At 38.7% G+C, this 21,974-nt stretch overlaps 1 protein-coding gene across 4 annotated transcripts in view; it reads right to left on the bottom strand.

Moving 5' to 3' along the window:
* The window catches only part of LARGE1 (LARGE xylosyl- and glucuronyltransferase 1), a 287,833-nt gene that overhangs the window by 28,293 nt on the left and 237,566 nt on the right, over window positions 1-21,974 (bottom strand). For all 4 annotated transcript variants that reach the window (XM_064513273.1, XM_026117942.2, XM_064513280.1 and 1 more), the window contains 2 exons: window positions 14,735-14,890; window positions 2,275-2,438 (listed from right to left, as the gene is read on the bottom strand). In XM_064513273.1, coding sequence (XP_064369343.1) covers window positions 2,275-2,438; window positions 14,735-14,890 — 320 coding nt within the window. The remainder of the gene's footprint in view (window positions 1-2,274; window positions 2,439-14,734; window positions 14,891-21,974) is intronic.

Raw genomic sequence — 21,974 nt, 5'->3', positions numbered from 1 at the left:
TCAATAATTTTGTGAGACACTGTTTCCACTTTTCCTCTTAAGAACACTCAACCAATTTACAACTCATTCTTACTTTGATTTCAAGAAGTCTAACACTAGTTGTCTTTCCTTGTCCACATGCTGATCTTACAGTTTTATAACTCTCGTTCTGATTTCTGAATCCTAGGTATGTACCATGCCTTTAAAAAGGCTGCCTATCCAAAACACGCTCTTGAAAATCACATACATAGCCCGTGATGCAACCAAACCATTATTAGAGAAAATGTCACATCAGTACAAAACATGACAGTTAACCAATAACAAACAGCACTGAGTGAAGTCTCCCTCAAAGCCTCTATTCTGAAGATACTACTGCTGGCTCCTAAAATGCACCACTGCTCTCCATTCCCCAAGCCTACAGCACAAACACACAAACCTGTCACCACAGTCATGTCAGTCTCAGCTCCAACAGGACTGGAACTGGAGACACTGAGAGTTGCTTTTTTGGCTTTCCTTCTTTCAGACAATTACTTGAATGAATGATGCAGGGGTGGAGGATATAGCACATTGTTTATGTACATGTCATCTTACATCTGAGATGCCATGTGTAAATGTCTATAGTTACTCTGGAGCAGTTTAATAAACATGGTCTAAAGACCCCCAAAAATAAGGCAGTAACTGAAAGATGTGAAAGAAAACAAAACAGTTAAACACTTCTTTGGTATGAAATTATTTATTGATTTTAGCTGAAAGAGAGTATTTCAAACCCAAATCAATAATTTATAGCAACACACCAGTGAAGCAGGATAGATTTTTCCTGCACAGTATCAGGAGGGCTGTTCTTTCTGAATAAAAATGTGTGGTTCTGTCTATCAATAAAAACATGTGCCCCAGTGAGGATCCGGAAAGGGAAACAGATGCTTAGACTTTGCATCAGTGCCAGTGAAACAGCACCAAACCGCAGCTCATTCATTTGAATTAAATTCTAGAGGGAAAATATACCATGTGCACACACCAGCTTTACTAATTTATTGTGGCATTCACTCAGAGTCTGGCTTAATTTATTTCTTTAGTTTTTTACTCAAAGGTTTGTGAACACTTAAGAAATGTTTACTCAATTAAAAATCAATAGAACAGACACTGATGAGCATAGCAAATCAGAATAGGATGTGCAGGATGTGGTGCTGAGGTAATGGTGAAACAAAATAGCCCTTGCTTGTGGTTATTTTTAAAACAGGCTGTAAATGTTTCATTGATCTGAATTCCTCTGACCCTCCCTGGAATACTGCTGACCTTCCACTGGCGTAACAGCGGCGGTGTTCACACCTCATGTTGCATTCTGTATGTACGTGCACTGCTGAATCAAATATCAGTTGCCTGCTTACATTCAAGTAGTTCCGCTCTGTTTTGTAACCTACTCTGACAGCAACAACAATGAAGTTTGGATTAGGTTTGAATTAAGAAGCAGAAAGAAAAAGAGATTGACCAATTCAAAATATAACTGAGTTGGCTGATTTGGAAGGTAGTTTCAGAGCTTCTGAAAGGTGCCAACTCCAAGCAGTGGTGGGAATCAGAACGGTGCAAGTAAAGCTTGCCATGAAATGGATTTTTTTTCCCCCAAAAGGAAATAGCAGCATTTGAAAATTAAATTTCACTTTACATCAGAACTGAAAGTTGAAAGAGTTAAATTAGAAGTATAACCCTGAAAATCAACATATATATTAAAATGCAATGACTCACACTAGCACCTTGAAATTAAAAATTATTTATTTTAAATCACCCAATTTGAAACAAAAATGTTCAATTTTGATTCCCACTATATGAAAAATCAAATCATTAATGGAAATGTTCTGCAAGGAAATTGTCAATGAAATCAAAACTAGCATTGCCTAATGGGGAAATACTGTATATAAAAACTTGTGACCAGCTACCATTGCATGCCTAAATCCATCAAAAATGTCTCCTATTTTTTTCTAAGTTGTTGTAAAACTCCATGAACTAATAACGCCTTTTAATCCTGACAGGTAACAACCCCTGTTGTTCCAGCATTCAGCCTCTCATGAACTCTGTCCACACTGTCTGCACTGCAGAGTTGAAGTATGGATATATGTGTAATAGCTACGTGTGCTGCTCCTAATGTAAGACAGGTCTTACAGCATGATATTTTAGTTTTCTGTGAAAATAATTTTTTTCTCTCCCTGAAGCATTAAAAAGCTGGATTTGTGGAAAAGTTCCTAGGCTCTAAGAACATATTCATTATCCTTTACTTCCTGATGAACAAGACATCTTTCCTACCTGTCCATTGAAAGCTGAGCCACCAGTGTCACATCAGTGTTGTCTGAAGCAGGCTCATATTCGTAATGTAGAAAATACAAATGAGTGCGATGGACGGTGAAACGTTCTCGACGGAATTCATAGCATAAGTCATCCTCATCCAGCTCGGACAGTTGTTTCTGGAGCTGTTAGAAAAGAGTGGACATAAAGATACTTTCTTTACTATTCCTTTTGCAACCAAGGGAGAATAAGGAGAACTTGGGAACCTGTGGCATGAGGCAACAGGGAGTGTAAGTGGGGCAGACAGAGTAGCAGTGATTTCCCAAACCCTACTCCTTCAAGTCCCTGGACAAGAGATTAAAAGAAAGCACTTGCAAATAAACAGGTGAGGCAGACAAGCCATTGTATTATGATTATCTCTCTCCTTTTTCCACTTCTAGACTAGCAATGAAACTGTCAACAGTCACAATGTTTAATAATCACAAAGTTTCAGAGTTAATGCTCCAATGTAATGCATAAGGTCATTCCTTACTAAAAGCACTATGTCAGGCTATCTGTAGATAAACAGCTCCAGTGGACAAGATTCAGTGACAGATTAAGCTAGTACCCTGAACTGAGCAACTTCCATTCTGCTGCCTCTGTTGGAAGACAGTAACCTCTGGTAGTGGCATGGGACAGACAGCTGGGAAAGTAACATCTTAAACTGAACATTAGTCAATGCCTTGAGACTTACGTGTCTGTACCAGTTTAATTTTGCACTGAAATTACTCTTTCAGCTACAGCTGACAGTATTAAGCCTATATTTTGAACAGGATTTGTGCTTCTGGCTACCCAGTTTGAGAAATCCAGAGATGTCAGATTAACAGAAAACAGGTATTTTTTGGCTCCTCTGAAAATCAAGCCCCTTCAAAGTCAAAACGGGCAAAAAGTCAAAAGAAAGTATTCCAATCCTGAGTCATTTAAACATGTAGTTTTAAGAGAACAAAAGTTCAGCCCAGGGAAAAGAAGGGAGATAAAAATTGACCAACCCCCTGTTTTCTGACCAATTCCATTCCTGAACTAAACTATTTTAAAGCCAAACAATTGGCTGGATTATTTAAAAGGCATTTTCAAAAGGAAAAATTGGGTACCGCTGTTGTAAAATGTCCTACAAAATATAATGAGGGTAAAAATTATTTATGGTCTTAACATGTCAAACTAAGTTCCATTTGAGTTGCTCTAAAATGTAGATTTTTAATAAAGGTATCATTTTTATACTTTATTTCTTAAAAGTATCCAATAAGGAGGATAGGATTATCTGTTCACTAGAAAAAAAAAGTTAGGAATTTTTTTTTCTTAATTTTATAAGATTTTTTACAAGTTTTGCAAAAAATACAGTTCACTTTAAAATGGTTTTATGAAAGTTTATGAATTACATACTTTTTTTAGATTTAAAAATCTCTTGTTTTTGTCCTGTTCAGAATGATATAAAGTAATAGTTTATGACACTATTTTTAAGAAAAGAATTGGAAAATATAGGAGTTTTTTGTTCTAATACTGTGTCGAGAAGAAAAGCTCTTGTTCTTGGAACTGTAAGCATAATGGTCACTGTCAACAACCATGGTTACAGCTGAATGTTTTCCTGTGAAGCCTGATGGAATAATTCCTGATATTTTCCTATATATCACTCTTTAATCTTCTTTTGAATAACAGAAACACCTCCTTTGATTTCAATGAGCTATGGATCAGCCTCTGGTTCTTCCTTGCTATTGCTCTGCAGAGATCTTAAAACACCCCCCAAAGGAGACTGTTTTTAGAAAGATTAGAGTTCAAATCTTGACAAATCTCTGCTGAAGCAAAACTTCTATTGAAATCAAAGTTTCTTTCGGTGGAATAGAAACCAGGAGTTCTTATATGTCTTGTTGGAGTTTCATTCATTCTGCTTTATAAATCATCATTCAGATGAGCCCATGCTTCATTTTCCATAGCACGTTCAAACAAACTTTGAATTAAACCCCAATACTAATAATGACTAGAAAAAATATTTTATAATTTATGTTTCTTCCTTGAACAGAGACATTAGTATGCCCCTATCAGAATTATCAATCAACCTTAAGTTTATATGGTTAAAAATACAGCAAAGCAGTTTTCAAGAATACTTTGCCATCCTGCTTTACATACAAATGACCTAGAAGTCATTTATAAGTTTATAATAGAAGTTTATAATCGCACAGCAGCTATTAACTGGGTAGTCACTGAATGATTATCAGATTATATTCGGGTTGCAAGCTAAGAGGGTATAAATACTTAACTAACAGTTACAGAATAATATTTTGGGCTACATTATGGCTTTGAGCACCACCAAGCATTGGTGGGGGAAAAGGGGGAGACACAGCTTCTTTGAGGCCCCCATATTTTGATTGTGAAAGCCACAAAGTTGTTGACAGAGGTGAAGGAGAGCAGCAATCAACAAAACTTGCCTCCTGCTATGTGGAAAGGGTAGCCTGCTCTTCCTGCTACATTTCTCAGGGTTGTGATTTGGTCCCAGGCTTTGTCTCTGAAGCCTGCCAGACTTCTGTGAGCCTGCAGCTGTGCTGATGATCCTGGAGGTTCTCCCTTGCACCTCCCCATAGCTCACAGCCAGTATTATAGCTAGTGTTGGGACCCAAGGGAAGAGCTGAGGAGGCTTCTCTCATACCCCTTGAGAAGAACACACTGTGCTCATGGTTGTTCTGGGGGAAGCTCTTCTCAAGGGGTATGGGCACAGCCTCCTTAGCTCTTCCCTTTGGACTCTCACCCAGCCTCCCTCAGCCTCTAGCATCGTTACTCCACAGCTGGCAAGCAGTGTACATTAAGAATGGGCCTATCCTGCAATGGTGAGGCAGTATGCCTTACAGCGAGAGCGTATGATCAACCCTGTGAAAGCTCCCCTCATGTTGAGAGCAATACTGGACATTTTAGGCACTCTGGTCCAGCGAAATGTGAAAGCTCACAAACTATCTCACTGAAGCTAATAGCATGACATGCACAAAGTATCAGGACCAGCGTGCTGAGTGCTGCACTGGATTATGCACTGTGAAGCAAACAGCCAGTCCATGCAACTGCCACCTGAGGCCCGCATGGTCTGGAAAAGTCAGTGCCCAGAAATCTTCAGGGGATAATTAGCCAGCCACTTTTCTCTTGTATCCAATCTATTTCAAGGACAGTTCTGTTGTTGTTGTAGCTTTTTTGCTGTTTCTCAAGTGAAATTCTTAGAGCTACCAAAGCATAATGCAACACTGCAGACAATTTCCAAAGCTGAATAAATAAGCAAATCTCTCCTTCCTTTCTTTTCTCCAGACCCCCAAAATCATATCCTTGAAAATGGAAATATTTGAACACGTATCTTTTCTGATGCCTGACAACAACAGAAAGTGGAGAAAATACTGGAAAGTGTACTTCCAAATTCTAGGGCAAAAAATCCCTCTATATTTCTTTCTGTGAAGAATGGTCCATCTTCACAATATGTCTGAGCTTAACAAAACCAGTGTCTCTGCTCTCCAGCTTGCCTAATGTTTGCTAAAAATACAAGACAGCAGAAGATGGGACAGAGGAAATAAAAACAAAATGTATTTTCAACAATAAAAAAAGCATTCAGGCCATACTGTTCAGCTCTATCAATTAAGAAAAAACAAAAAGTTCTTTCTCAAAAAATAGTGTTTCTTTTGAATGAAGACCAAATTTTTGATATTGCTGTGCATGTCTCTCATAAGTTAAACTGTGAGACATAAAGAAGAGCTGGGGTAAAATGTCTGGGTCTTCAACCCCGTGTTGGACTACTCTCAGAATCTCCTTTTGCTGCAATTCCACGTAAATAAAAATGGGAATATGAATGTTTCCTTTCTTCTAGGAAGATTTTGGATATATCTGGCTCCTCTGGTTTAAGAATAATTTGTCAGTTTAAGAGCATTTTCCCCTCTCTCACTTTCTCTGTTCACACACACATTCAGATATCCATGTCCCAGTATCACACACATAGATATAGGCTGCTTCTTCCTTCCTGTAAAGAGAAATGCAATGTATAAAAATGTATATTGCACACAGTCATATGCCATTACACACACATATTTAAAATGAAGAATGTTAAGGATGTACAACATCCAAGCGAATTGTCTAAGACAGTCAGATATATAACCTTAAATTTGTCTATTTATAAGTTACCTCATCTTATTTTTCAGTTACATGATCACATAAAATTTCTCCAGTGATATTATCTTATCTACAGCATGCATATTGTGTGGATCCACTATTTACGGAAAAAGAATTTATAGCGTGGTTTAAAATTTGCTCCCACATTATATCTCAATGAAAACAAGGGTTGATACTGGGAATACTAACCTATCTATGCAAACAGATGTTCATTCAAACCCAGTGCACCATGAAAATGAGGATCCTAATATCAGCTGAATTTGATAAAAAGATGGCATCCCCATTTTGAACACCTCCATTATATTTGTAACAATAAGCTTAAAATAGTGAACACTTCCTATCCTTAGAATGACAGCATGTATTTCGCAAAAGCAAGAATCTGCTTAGCATGAGATTCACTGTTTCTACAAGATTTTCGATGCTAAGGCTACTTGCCACTGACTATGTGGGAAATTTCACCTCTAGGAAATACTCTCACAGTTGAAAAGAGATGTTCTTTTGAGACTGTGTACAGCAGATGTTCTCTTAGGAAATACAGCAGTGGGAAACAGCATGTTCTTTCAATTAGCATCATGATATTACTTGTTTCAGAAATAAAAATGGCAGCAAGCAGAGGGAGCCATGACATTCATGATACCAAAACAGAGAGACAGATATATCCAAAAATATAATCCATTTGCTAAGTTACTTCTCTGGGCAAGCAGCTGTGGCAGGTGATCACACTTCATCTCAGGAAAAGTGGCCTTTGAGGCTTGGCTGGACATACAGGCACAAGCAGGCCAGGAGGTATTGAACTCTACCATAAATCCTCATCATTTACCAGGTCTAGTTGTCTGACATATATTTATATGAGATGAGGTGGTGTTTTCTATCGATGTGATAGATTGCTGACCCAAATGATAAATGGCACATAACATGTACCTTTCACTGACAAACTGGTAGTCTGCTCATGAATCTCTCCTCCTGAAGCTGTTTCTAGCAAGAGTATATCTGTGATTGGCTTCATTTGTTTTGAATTGTAGTGTCACAGAAACATTTTACTTCCCACCTAAGTCCACAGTATTTCATCCCAAATGAGACGAATCCAAATCCAGGATCAAGAGTATTTTCTTTGGGATTAGTGATATTTCAAAACAAACGAACAAGTGATGTTTTGTGTATACTCTACCTGGGAATATTGACTTCACCACAGCAGGAAGGAGGAAATCTGGGCTTCTTTCATGATACACAACTTGGTTAGCAAGATTTAAAATGACAAAATTCTCATCCAAACAAAAACTATTTTCAGACATTTTAAGAGATGTATTAGTGTTCTAATTTTCCTCCTTCTCTTTCAGGTGTGCCAATGGTCCTGCACTGCCTTTGCATTTCAGCACCTCAGAATCCTTGTTGCATTCATCTTCACAAAACCCTCTGAGGCAGGGAAGTGCTGTATTCCCACTCCTTTGAAGGTAAGGGGGTCTGCACTTAACTGAGATGCCTGAATCAGCTGTTAAAGGAGAGAAAAAAGCATGTCCTAGGGTAATTTAGGTCCTGCAGAAGAGGGAGACCCACCCCCCACCATGTATGCATGTCTCCTCATAAAGCATTTAAAGAGGCATGAGATGACCCTAGGCTTAAGTATCTCACCAATATCAGAAAACCCAGCAGAAACTGAGCAGCCTTTACAGAAACTTTTAACTTCCAGATCATCTTGCCTTATCTTAGGTGTGCGCAGTTATGATTCATAGCACAAAACCAACTCAGCCATTGAGACAGAAAAAAAATATCAGCTCAGGATTAAACTATAAGCTGGTTAAAAAATGCAGCAGTTTCATTTCCTCATGTGTAGCTGTCCCAGTTCCCACCAGTACGCAATTTGGCTTGCAACGTTTAGCACTTTTAGAGTGTGTGAGCTAACTGTTGTCTTTAGCGTGGCATAAACAAAACGGATGATGATGTAGGGAGGAAAAAGCATTCACTGAGTCTTGTTTGGGATGACCTACATAAAGTACTTCTGGCTTTTCCAATGATTAGTAATAAAAGCCAGACTAATCCCATGTCAATTAAATCTTTATTCTTCCCACGCCATAAAATTTTGTGCATTTGCTATGGGTCAAATTGCTTTCTTTGTGAAACAAAATTGTGCTAAAGACAAAGAAGAGGATATTGTCTGAGCAACCTACCTATCAAGAGGAATTTTGCTGTAGCATATAAAAAAGTAAACAATAGTCTTGCTACACAGAAGTAATGTACTCATAATTCAGAACACAATTTTTCAACATGCCTAACACTGTAATCAGTTCTGTATATATAAAGTACAGCTTCCCTTGATCTCAGCTGCAGCTGTGAGAGCTTGGTAGTTCTCAGTGTCCCATTTCATTAGCCCCTTGCCAAATTTTCTTGGCTCAGCTGTTCCCACTCCTCCCTTGCAACAGTTACTTGACAGGTTGGTCTCCTTGCTTTTGTTTCCGCAGATTGCCCCGGCCTTCCTGTGTAGCGAGTTTCACAGTTTCTCCTAAGTCTTAATCCCAGTTTTCCTGACGGAAAAGTTCCAGCACTGTTTCTATCCCCAAGGTACCTGTTCAAGTAGTCTACAAACTCCCTGCACCTACAGGTATCTGTCAGTGCTTTCCCCTTCCCTCTCCAAGCACGATCTCTCCAGATCCTACATCTCAGTTAAGTCTTTCCTTTCTGCCTTTGACCTGGCTTTTATCCCTTTTACAAGTGAATTAGGTATTTTTCTCCTCCACACTGCCTGGACATCAGTGAGGGCAATGGATATCATTCAGAAGAAAGACCAAGCAGGTGTCCTGCTCTCAGCTCAACTGCCCTGTCTCAGCCTGGCATGCAGCATTCAGAAGAAGCAGAAAATGCCCATCTTTGCCCTGGTCTCTTGACTGCAGCAGGTTCAATTGTTCTGCAGCACTGGCACATATATAATCCCATCACATATATTCGTGCATACTCCTAAGACGGAGTGTCCAAAGAACTGAGCCTACTAAAAATTTAAGAAAACACTACCGAGGACATGTAAACCACAGTTTTTCAGCCTTATAATTTGCATAAATTTTCACCAGGTTGGCAAAGAGCACTGCCTGGCACTCTGAGGAGACGGAGTATTTCCATGAAGAGGTCATCAAAACTTGATAATGTGGGTGAAATCCTCAAGCTTTTCCCCATGCTTCATTTTAAAATAGAAGAAAAAAAGAAAGAGGTATATTATCAAGATGAAAAATTGCAGGCCACATGATTCCCCCATCTAGCAATATTATAAAGAGTAGAAAACAGTATGATGGGAAGTTTCAGGCAACTAACAGGATATGATACCAGCTCAAAACTTAATAATAACAACAATACCAGTTATAATATTAGAAACAACACAGCTGGGGAAGTCAGAATTTCCCCTCAAAACTGCAATATACCATCTGTTATTACTAGAGAAAGACTACATCAAGACAAAATAGTAACTTTAAGCCTCAGTCAAACAAACGATGCAGATCCATATTCTTATACTTAAACTCTGTAAAAGCAAAGGGTACCTACTGCATCAGTCAAATTGTAAGCTCAGTGCTGTTACTAACTAGGAAGTTCCCTTTGCAGGCATTTTTAGACTTTTAGAAATTGTTAAATTTGTTAGTAAAGTTTATACTATTTGGAACATTGCTAGCATCAATCTCCTGCTTTCTGGTGGGTATTACGAGATGCATGCAAAACCATTTGCTGCTACTAAGAATCTCTGGCTTTGCACAAAGAGACTAAACATATTAAATAATTATAAAATAAAAAATATATTAAATAATAAGTAAAAAGACATTTAGTAAATATAGTCCTTAACAAGAGTTTTCAGTGAGGACTAATTAGAATTTTTTACAATTTTTGTGTTGCTTATTTGAACAGGAAAATACAAATAGCGGAAATCTGGAAAGAATTTTTTGTGTTTTCTGAAAATTCTTCTCTAAGGGGAATCTATTATCCTTTTAAAAAGCTGAGTGAAATCAGTGATAAACTTTGCATTGATCTTGCTCTGGGCTTTGGGTCAGGACCTGAACTTCACTAATAGGGGATGACTTTCAGATTTAAAGCCCTGGCAGAAACACCTTGTGAGAAGTAGTTATTTGCAGAAAAGAGGTTTTATGAGAATGATAAAAGGGTGAGTGTGTGCCTGTGTGCAAAAATCAGGCCCATGGTATCTATCTCATAGCCTTTACTGTAGAGTTAGACTGGTAGACAAAAGATCCTGCTGTAGTATTTCAGGCTTTACAACAGGTCCTTTGGAATGAAATGCTGGATATAAACATTAAAAGCCAATCGGAAACTCATAAATCAGAGATTACTGTGAGGTTTGTCTTCATGGGTTCCCCTAAAATGTCCTTCCTAGCATCAAAATACAAAAGGAGAGAAAAGTGGAAAATAGCATGAAACGAGTAGGACGGAGTGACTAAGGACCTGCTTCAAAGGCCACTTGAGTCAATGGCAGTGTTTACAGGAGGATTTGGCTCATATTCTGAATTTCCCACCCACAATCTGCACAAAGGGCAAGGAGATGATTGTAAGACCAATTTGCAGAGAAGAGTCTGCTCTGTAATCTGGTGTTAGTACACATGGAATGAATGGGGACTGACAGTACTGCTTTACGGCAAGAAGCATGTGGAGGCCCCTGCCTACAGGCTGTATCTGCAGCGTGGTCTCTTTCATAGACATACATACATGCATTTTTACAAAAACAGAGAGAAATATCTCCAGCACCTCCAAATTTTTCAATCTGTACGTCTTTGCTTCCAATATTTTATTTTGAAAACCCTATCTGTTCATTCCTACATGTAACTTCTTACATCCTAATATCAGCACTATGCAGCATAGGATCCAAAGACTGCCTTTAGACCTCTTCAGATTCATTCTGTGGTACTTTAACTCTTTAGCAAATATAAAAAAACCCCAAACAAATAAAAAAGTAATAATCCATCTGCCTGCATACATTTATACTTATAAACACACACAGACACACACGCTGAGACAGGTGACTGTAAGGTCTGATTACCATTTAAACTAATGCCCCTTTACATCTCTCTGGCACTGTAAAGAGTCCTTAAAAAAGGGAAGATGCACAATTTACATTCATTTTAAGGCCATCTTGGTACTGTCAGAGAAGTGTAAAGGGGTCTTAGAGTAACAGAATCAGCCCAATGGTACAAACTGCCACACTTCATTATACATTTTACAGATATTTGCATTACAAATGAGATTCCTTAGTTAAAGGTTGTATTCTAAATAAAACACCATTACAAATATTAAACTGCAGGGCTGCAATGGCTGGCATATTGGAACAAGACCTTAAGGGTAGATTCTGACACTGTCAGATTATGAATGACAGACTTGTAACATGCCACTGTTCTTTCACAACAGGGCTCAGTGAATTTAGTGCTTAAGTAATTATCTCTAATTATAAAAGCAGCAGAGCTATTCCAGCATTTTGTCAACAGGTCCATAGTGCAGGGAAGCACAGACAGATGAACCAGCACCTTTTACCCCTACACAACGCCTAGTGCAATAAAGCCCAATTGCATTTTGGGGCTCCTATTCGTAATTCAGAGGAAAAAGAAAAAAATAGTAACTGTAGAATAAATAGCATTTCCTATCTTATACATATTTGAGTTTGCAAGAATCATAGCCTTTTATATAAAATACATACTAAGGAATTCTAATGGAAATGTATGGCTGCATCTTGGCAGACTAGAGGTCCATCTAGCCCAGTATCCTGTCTCCAGCTGTGACCAACAGTGGCTGCCTAGAGAAGAGTATAAAAGCAGGGGGCATGTACAGTGATACTTTCTCAGAACATTCTCCTAGTCCTGAACTTGTGGTTCAAGGACTTCCTGCACCAAAGCTTTACAGCTCCTGATTGATTTTTTTTTCCATGAAGAGTCACTTTTTGAACATATGTATATTTTTAGCAACATTACCTCCTGTTTGAGGCTTCATTACATCTTGGGTGAAATGTCTTCCTTTGTTTTGAACCTGCTACTTGCTATTTCCGTTTCATGCCCCCTAGTTCTTGTACTGGAAGGAATGACAAACAGTGGCTCCCTGCTCACCTTAAACGATGCTCTGTTTCTGAAGATGATGCTGCAATAGATCATGGGAATGTACTGTATTTTAATAGGATACCTTTGACAGTGTGTGTGCTACAGCAGAGAGAGAGAGAATGAGGAACTATCACGTTAAAGACTGGAGAATGGTTTTCATTATAATCCTATTCTCAGGGTCTTATAATGTCCAAGCTGAAACCTACACTTGGGATTCTACAATAAAAGGACGCAGTCAAGTTTAAAGCAGAGTGCACATCAAGGGTAACTAGCAAAAAGCTATGTCCACTCCTAAGTGACTACTCTAAGGCTACCCAATGTTATATTTTTTCTATATCGAATTGTGTCAATAGAAGACTGTTAATTTTTGGTGTCTCTTGGCATGGTAAGACTCATATTTTTGTATGTCTAGCTCATGTTTTTCAAGTATCTTTTTTTTTTTAATTTATAAACGGGAGAATGAGCAACATTTCCTTTCCAGATACAAGCCATATCATATACCATATTGCATTCTACTTGTCTTGAATAAGAAACAGGCTTGAACAGTTAGTCATTTCCAGTGTCTGTCAACCAGACACAAGTTCAGTAAAATGAGTCATTTTAAACTTTCAGGATAGCTGCTTTCAGCACCAAGACCTTGCATTCACTATACACTGCTCCCCAATAACGTGTCATCTGGAATAAATCTGCTTATTATGGATTTACAGAGCTCTGGAAAATATAGTAACAAGTCTGTGACTGCATTCATGCTCTTCTAACCTACCTAACATCTTGTGAATTCAGTATGATTTTATTCAGCATTCTTATTTAAACAATAAAGCATGATAAAGGTATATTTTGTTTTGTTGCCTTTGTTTTTTTTTTAATCTCCCCTTTTCTTTTCCTATCCTCTGCTTCACCTTACATATCTTGATGTGTCTGATCATTAGCCTTTCAGTGATCTTTTATCACATTCAGTTAATTTGATTCTCTAAAAGTCTCTTGTTTTTGCAGAGGATTTTCCTTCCCCATGTGCTTTTGCCATTGCTGTGCTCTCTCTCTGTCTCTTTCTTTCCTCCCAGTCACTGTTTTTCTCCAGACAGTTTCTCATAGTTTTCCCTACCTCCTTTTAGAAGATGGTGTGATGGCAAAATGAGTATCTGGGAAGCTGTCCTTTGGACTAAAATATATTTAACCTCTCAGAGCTAAAGTCAAAAAATTGTGGATGGATCTCCTGTGGTCATATTATCCACAAACTAAATGGCAACACTACAAGCCTCGGTGGTGCTATTGACTACCAATTACATCTTAACTGCTAATGTGTACATGATACTGTTTTTGCTTTACTGATTTTTATATAGAGAATTTCATGTATTTTAGAGAATTATGCATTTTTTTTCTTGAAAATAACGTAAAATGTTACAGGTTTCTTTTTCTGTCTTTTCACACTGTGTAGCCAAAATTGATATCTCCTGAGACCACGTTATACACAAGGAATTTGTATAGAACTGCATATAAATGTTTCAGTTAACAGTTTTTTTTTTTTTTTTAATTGGAACTTTAAGTACTCTGGCACACACACATATGCACATTTGAATGTAAACATCCTTGATTTCAACCACTTTCAAAGGAATTTTCTCATCTGACCGGTTCTGATTACAAATTTTATGCTGATACACATAACTGCTGCTGTGCTCTGCTGGGACAGGGCAGAAAAAATTGTAGTCTCACAGCCTATGTATACCTTGAAGTATTAATTCATTCTGTAGTTTGCAGCATGGAGAAAACTCATAGACCTAGTCTAACAGTCTTGATATTTTCATTTCTTCTTCTTTATTTGCGAATTAGTATCTACTAGCCAAAATCAACATGATGTTATGCTGAACAAACAACACAGCGCAGAAACATTCCCTTCCCCTGAAAAGTTTTAGGTCTAAGGGAGAGATTTACAAAATTGCCTAATGGAATGAAGAGCCCAAATCCTCATTTTCAAATTGTGATCTTACCTTTGTTGGGGATTTTTAAAAGTCAAGATAGCCAAAAAACCAGGAAGAAGGTAATTAATAAGACAGTTTTACAAGCAAGGAAATGAGGTACAGAGAGTTTAAACAATACACACAGCATCACTCTTGGAATCTGAACATTGACCTCGATTCTCCCGAGTCCCTCTGCACTGCACGGTCCACACAACCAACTCCCCATGTTTTCACATTGCCTGTATCCTGTATGAAACACCCTTTAAATCTTCAAGCCCTAGGCATCCCACTTACGTTTTCACTGTTAACGTCTGTCTCACTGGGGCAGCCAAAGAGTTCCCGTCTCAGCAAGTTCCCATCATATTCTAGAAATGTCAGGTAGAGGTTGCGGAAAAACTCCACATGCTTGTTTTTTACTCGCAGCTTCTTTGGCGAATTCCAGTGAATCACCTCAGAGGGAAAAAAGAGAAAACAGATTCTGCTGTTAGAATACAGATTTGCTTTATCTGCTGGTTTTATTTATGCTCAGTTTACTGCCCTCTTAGAAAAAACAAAAGCAAAAAAACCCCCCAAAACCTACGCAGGTCCTTCTTTCAGTCTTTTAATAAGGAAGACTTCACCACACCTTTCACATGTAACTACGTACTGTATAGATGATGTGGTTTTTAAATGCCTTCACAGAATAACTTGCACATTTATCTTGATGTATTTTTCTAGCTTGTGATGCAGCCCCTCATAAGTGTTGCCACAACTTTAATCATGGCCTGATAGGTTATGGGCTCTGTTGAAGGGAGTGGCAGTATGAGGAAGAAGGGAATATTAATATTAAATATTAATCTCAGATTTCCACATGACTGTTTCAGCTAATGAAATTGATTCACTGCTTCAGGCCAGGCAGACACTTCTCTTGTTAGGTATTGAGAAGAAAAAGCTTCAAATGAATTTCTGTATCCATTTACACCCTTTAAAAAGGGTTAAATTTAATCCAACTTCCTTTTTGCCATTGCTTCATTTAAACAAGATTCATCTCAGTTACATTATACAACATAGTGATGCAGTACAATGCTTCACCCTTTGAATTCCTATTTCTATCAGGTATTAGGTTCTACCAATGGGAGATAACTCTCACACTGGCCTAGATTTAACTCTAATGCTGACATAAAGGGCCTGATTCTCATTTACATCAAGGCAACTTTGCACTGCTTTCTGACAGTGTGAATGAGAATGGAGCCCTAAGGAAAAACTAAGAGGGAGTCAAAAGTGGCCTGCAGGAATGATTTCCTTTTATAGAGGCAATATTGTAGGCATAAGAAAAAACCCAAATGCTTCATATCCAGTTTTATTCTTTTAACTTTGAGAGATTAAAAAAAAAAAAGTAAAACCTCCATTGGGAATACTTCCAAGCTAGGAGTTCTGGAGGTCCTCTGAATCCATTAAGTTAATTTTGTGAAGGTGACATGTCGGTCACACACAGCCACAGACCTCTTTGCCACCAAGCTGCAATGCCAGCTGCTGAGACATTAGGATGGTAATGGATGTTGTTCTGAACATTACATTAGTGGAAGGGAATACACAGAATTGAAGCAGAGTTTACAGAGAAGAAGTAACAAAGAGCAGATTAACACAGTTTAGGTGTCCGCAACAACACCACATGAACAAGATGTCCTTTTGGATCACTATCTGTTGCTGAATGAGTGGACTGAAGGAGGAACAGGGTATGACCTGAATTCTTCCAGTACTAACGTCAGCAGACAAGATAGTATCTTCATTGAGTATTTACACCACAAAAAACCATGGCATGCTCTTCTGCATACCCAACACCAATGAAAATCTTTTCTGATATGAAAGTCTTTATCCTACCCTGGGATTTCATTATTGAAGCTATCAGGATTTCAGAAAACCATACATGCGGTTACAGAAAAGCAACTATATGGAGTAAGATCATTTTGGAAGCAGGCAAATCACTTTTTCCAATCAAAGGGGCACTTTAAATCCAGACCAGGAAGAAGCTACACACTGTATGAACCTGGGAGATTACTTAGAACAAATATATCTGGTATAGATGTTCTGCCTAGGTAATGCTACATTCTTTGCTGATTTTACATTTGTCCATATATTCAAATGTGTAGCTTGACTGTGAAATAACACATTGCTTCAACATGTATTGAAAATAGAGAACAACACAGAAACAAAAGAAGCTTTAGCTGACATTGCTAGGATAGGACATAAACCCAAGACGACATATTTCCTCCACTGAAAAATGGATCTTTAAATCTCTCTTCTTTGAAAACAACTTGACATGTTTCATCTGTTGCATTTAACTTCAGCAAAAGGCAGGAAATGCATGGAGAGAGGAAAAAAAAAAAGGCCTCAATGATTGAATCCTATCTCCTAGAAACAGGCAAACATAATAGCAGTATAGGGCTAAAGGAATCTAAAGGGCTGCTGAATAGTTTTAAAGGATACTGGTATGCATTTTTTCCAAACAGGCACAGAATTGGAATCGTTGATCTGCTGGTACCTAGCAGGTCTTTAAGAGGAGATCAAAGAACACAGAGAAGCTGGAAAATGGGAAGAAAAAAAGCCCTCTAAGAAAATTTTCTGTGTGAAAATTTTCTCTACTACTCCTACACACGCATTTCCTTCCAGATGCCTTCATGAGCATTTTAACACCCTGCTGAGCACTCTGCTGCTCACACCAGGGACCTTCAGTGCAGGAATGTTTAACAATGATAAAATCCCAAACTGTTATAGGACAGGATCCCCTACTCTGCCAGGATTTCCCATCAACACACACTATGTCATGTCACAGCTGAGTACTGGTGTTGATGTCTCTACTCAGTTGTGTGGGTGATGTCAAAGCCAGACAACTGCAGTTGTCACTGTAGAGTCTCTTTGCTGCTAGGCTTCAAAACATGCTGTGTGTGCAAAAGCTGGTAAGTGTCAAGGGCCTAGCTGCTGGTTGAGATCCGATCAAATTTGAAATGTGTGTCAGGATGCTGTATGTGTACAGATGTCAGGGGAGCCTGCGGTCAACTGAAGACAGCTGAATGGAGCTGATGACTGTCCAGAAAAGCTGATTTTTTTAACCAAGAAAGACAGCACACATCAATGCAGCTAGAGAACATTAAGGAACTAAGAAACCATCTGGAAGACCTGAGGTAGAAAAAACACAAAAACAGGTCTAGTGAAAGAGCAGGCTGCTTTTCAAATGTAGCATGATGAGAGAAATATTATGTGATACGTGAAAGCACAAAAAAGAACAGCAGGTTTCTAAAGGCAAAAAAGACTCTTAACCGTCACTATGTAACACTACATCCATGGACTTTTTTCTTCTCTCCTGTCGGCCCACAAATCCACCTCGAGTTTTCACTGCAGCTGTCTGATTTGGTCTATTGCACCATCAGCAACACCAGAAGTTGCACAGGTCAAGAAATCCTTGCCTGGGCTGTAATGGGCATCAGTGAAGTACCTGAAGCCAATGGGCTGCACAGGTGAAGAAGGTAAGGCCATTACATGGCTGTTAAAACTTTCATTGTGGGCAACACTGAATTGCTTGGGGGAGAGGGGGTGGGGAGGGGAAATCAGCTGGAGAGAGACTATGTAGAGATTAGCAAAAAACCTCCACACCAAAATAACCCCACAAACTCAACATCTACTTTATTTGTAGCCTGACCAACTGTTATCTCAAAATTGCAAAGAGAAAGTGAACCTAGAATCTAAAATCTTATTTCTATAATATCCCCTTTCCAAGACTGAATGGCACTGTAATACCTTATTATTTTCCCTCTTAATTCCTGCGCTATTCCAAAGCTCTGTTGACTGGCAGAGGAAATGGCAGCTAGAACATACAAATTGCAGTGCTGTTGTCTGGCCAGACATCTCAAGAACGGTGCTATCCTTTAGCCTATCCCATAGACCCTTCCCACTCTTGATCAAGGCCTCTTGAGAACGAAGGGAATTATCCTCCTAAATCTTCATTTAGCAATTTAATTACTGAAAGATCAGAACATAAAATTCCACAGCTATTTAACACTTGGTTAGTTGTCATTAAGCAACTTGGCACTATCTACATTTCTGTTAATACTACCCTAGTTAATCAGCAGCCGTTACCACTCAATGATTAAGCTCAGTCAGCCTCCTGGAATATTTCCATATATTTTGTGACCTAGTGAAACAGACTATACTGAACTGATAGTTCCCATTTATTCACACGGTTTTGACCTAAAATAATCAAATGATGATGCAGTTGGAGCCTGATAAACTGGCAATGGCATCTGAGATGGAAGGCTACAGAAGATGCTGGTGGAATATAAGAGAGTACTCTAAGGTTGGTCACTTATGCAGAACTGTACTGAAAACAAAAAACCCAGCAAACCCTTGTAGGTTTCCAGCTGCATTGTTCTCCCTGAGGAGATTAAATATTTCAAATCTGATCTTCCAACCACTAAACTATAAGCTTCAACACATTATTTCTATGGGTACCCTTCTCACTCATTTTTTCTCCACCCTGAAGTACCTTCTCTCTCCACAAAAAATATTTAGCCAAATGTTTTCTTCACCACAATCCTTTCCATTTTTGCTCAAAGACAGATCTTGTGATTTCTCACCCTGCTTCCAGCCCTTAAGAAATCAGAGAAGCCAGGATATCCTTCTCTGTCCATCCCTGTGGCTCTCTACCTACTTTCCAAGCTGAAGGCACAAAAAGTAAAAATAAAGCCTAAAGAGTTTTATTTTTGCAAATGAATTAACCCTATGAGCACTTTGCAATTTAGGTAAATAAATAAAAGCATATTTTATATATGTTGAGCTATTCCTGCTTAAAAAGCCAGGCTCCTGTGTCCTTATTTAGGCAACCAGATAGTTCCCACTGAAATCAATAGGAGTGAAATGCTCAACAAATCTACATAGAAAGCTACTTATATATGTCACTTTAATGCCATCTCAATAGGCTTGCTTTTAGGCATATTCTTGTTGAAAAGTTTGGTTTAAGTAACATCCCCCATTAACAGTGCAAACAAGCATTGCACACACTTCTGGTACCTCAACCAGAGATGCTTGGAAATTTTCCTTTTAAACTATGTTTTATCAGAAAAAAAATGTTCATTTAAAAAAATAATTCTCCTAAAGGGTCAAATATTTCACAAAAATGTTATCAGGGAGGTTTTATAGCTCTAGAGTGCTATCTCTGATCTAAATCAGTGGAGGAGACTTGTGTTTGAGTAAGCCAGCAACCCAGAGGTCCAGATGCTGCTTCTGCATGCAGGATTCTAACCCCTGCCCTGCCTGACTTGGCAACCATGATCCCAGGGAGTACTCTGCCCTCTAGCTTTTGCCTATGATGGCTAGAGATCACTATCTCCGTCTTACATTTTTCCACTGAAATTCTCAATCTGTCCTCAGAAGAGTTTGCAGCTCTCCTTTCAAACCCTGTACCAATGCTTAACGTGAGGCCTCCATATGTTGATTTTAGATTACCTGTCTACAAAACAGCTTCCCATTAAAAACATCTCTATATTACCATGGTGCTCCCTTTTTGGCAGAGTGGAAGCAGCTTATTGACTACATTCAAGCGAGGGGTATGTTTACCCCTCTTGGGCCCTTACTCCTCTTAATGCAGTTCTTCCTTGGTTGGCATTAAAAGCTGCAAGGCTGCAGAATGCCAGAGCTGCTGCAGACCAGTGCTGAGGTGCTTGGACAGCAGGGGTTGGCTCAGGGACTGGAATAGAAAGAGGTGCAACAGGTCATGTTTGAGGCAGATCTGAAATGATACATTTGGGTTATGGACAAGAAGCAGTAAAGACTTTAGGAGGTCATCTCACAAAGTTGCTCTAGTGTGGAAGATACTCCTCAGGAGAGCGCAGTGAATGACAAATTCCCCTTTCCAAAATTGTTTTATGATGCTAATTATCTATCTACCTGCTAATTTAACGTAAGTTGTGTTCAAAGCCAACTTAAAAAACAATCAACAGGATTTAAAGCATTTACATATTTTGAGGGGTAAATTCTAATAATTTGATATATTCCCATTGAAAAGTCCAGGATCCCTTTTTTGTGACTGTGAACTACCAGATACTCTGTGTGTAAATAGCATCTGTATCCTTGACAACCAGACTTCTCTTCAAGACTGACTCATTCAATAAGGTCATGATTCATTGTCAGAGGCATCACAATTCATTACTTTCTTTCACAGGATTTTCCTGCCGTTTGGTTTGTGCCAAACCACAGTAATTGAGATTTCCTCCCAGACAGGAACAAACTATTAACCAAAAATGAAAGCAAACAAAGGGACCAAACCAGCAAAGGCAATGTTTAGATGAACCTCAGTTCCAGACAGATCCCCACAGGCTTCAAAGGTCAGTAAGGCATGGCCCTGCAGCAAACTTGTCCACTCACATTTTGGTCTGCTGGGGACCGTGCAAGCAGCTGAGATAAATAAGTTATGATAGGCAGTGGATGCCTACAGAGAATGACTATTAGCACTTTCACATCTTTTGGCCAGCCTTCAGTAGTAACTCCTGAGCGTTTTTCCAAGGTGTAACAAATGCTATGCAAAAAACCAAACACCTTTGGCCTTCAGAGGCTGCTAGCGGCTCACCTGGCAAGAAGAATTAAAGGGCATCTGTTTCCCCTTGCTTTCTATTAAAATTGTTCAGTTCAAGAGATTCTTGACTGATACAAACCACTGTTAGAACCAATATCCTCAGGGTGGGGAAAGAAAGATTCCTGTCTGTGTGACTGTTTATAAGAGTAGTGGCTCCATATGTCAAATATAGCAGAACAAAATCACTCAAACTTCAGTCTAGTTGTTTACACTGTGGCTTCTAGCACTATAGCATACAAGACAGGAGTTAAGTAAGCATTTAGACAAGCAAAATTATTAAAGTATTTTTATTCTGATGTTGCTTTAGAGGGATTTGAAACTAACAGACACAAACTACATAATACTTGATCACAAATACTTCTCTCTCTCTTATGCCTACTCTAGAAGAGCCCCATATGCGAGTCTTCCCGCATTCAAGTGGAACAATTGCATGTGATGCTCAGCTGGAACAAGCGAGCAGAGTAGAGTTCAGCAGTAGTCAAACATTTGACTGTAACATATGACAATACAAATATTGTTAAAGTTGATGCAGATGCAACTTAATGAGGACTATATAGACCAAATGGAATGTTTAGAATCCTCTTCAGGTGATACGAAATATTTAAGAGCCTCATAGGCCTCTAAAAACCATGCTGGCCATCTTACACTTGCATGAACGTGAACAAAGCAGAAAAGCAGCATATGCATACTTGAACAAGAGCCAACCATGGGGTTTCTCTAAGTTTATTTGATACAATGTTGTGTATAAAAGGTGACAAATCCTCAGATCTCATGGATTTTGAGACCAGATGGAATTACATCAGTTTTTTCAACCTGATGTGAGTAATAGTCTGATTTGACTTGAGGAATACTTGGCTGGGCCAGGTTTAACTTGGAATTTAAATCTCTTCCTGAGTTTCCTTCTTTCCTGTGCCATCCTTCTTAATCCTA

This window comes from Dromaius novaehollandiae, chromosome 1, assembly GCF_036370855.1.
Source record: "Dromaius novaehollandiae isolate bDroNov1 chromosome 1, bDroNov1.hap1, whole genome shotgun sequence".
In the NCBI taxonomy this organism is placed as follows: Eukaryota; Metazoa; Chordata; class Aves; order Casuariiformes; family Dromaiidae; genus Dromaius; species Dromaius novaehollandiae.
The sequence above is the reverse complement of the archived record's forward strand: the minus strand, read 5'-3'. Positions and strand labels throughout refer to the sequence as shown.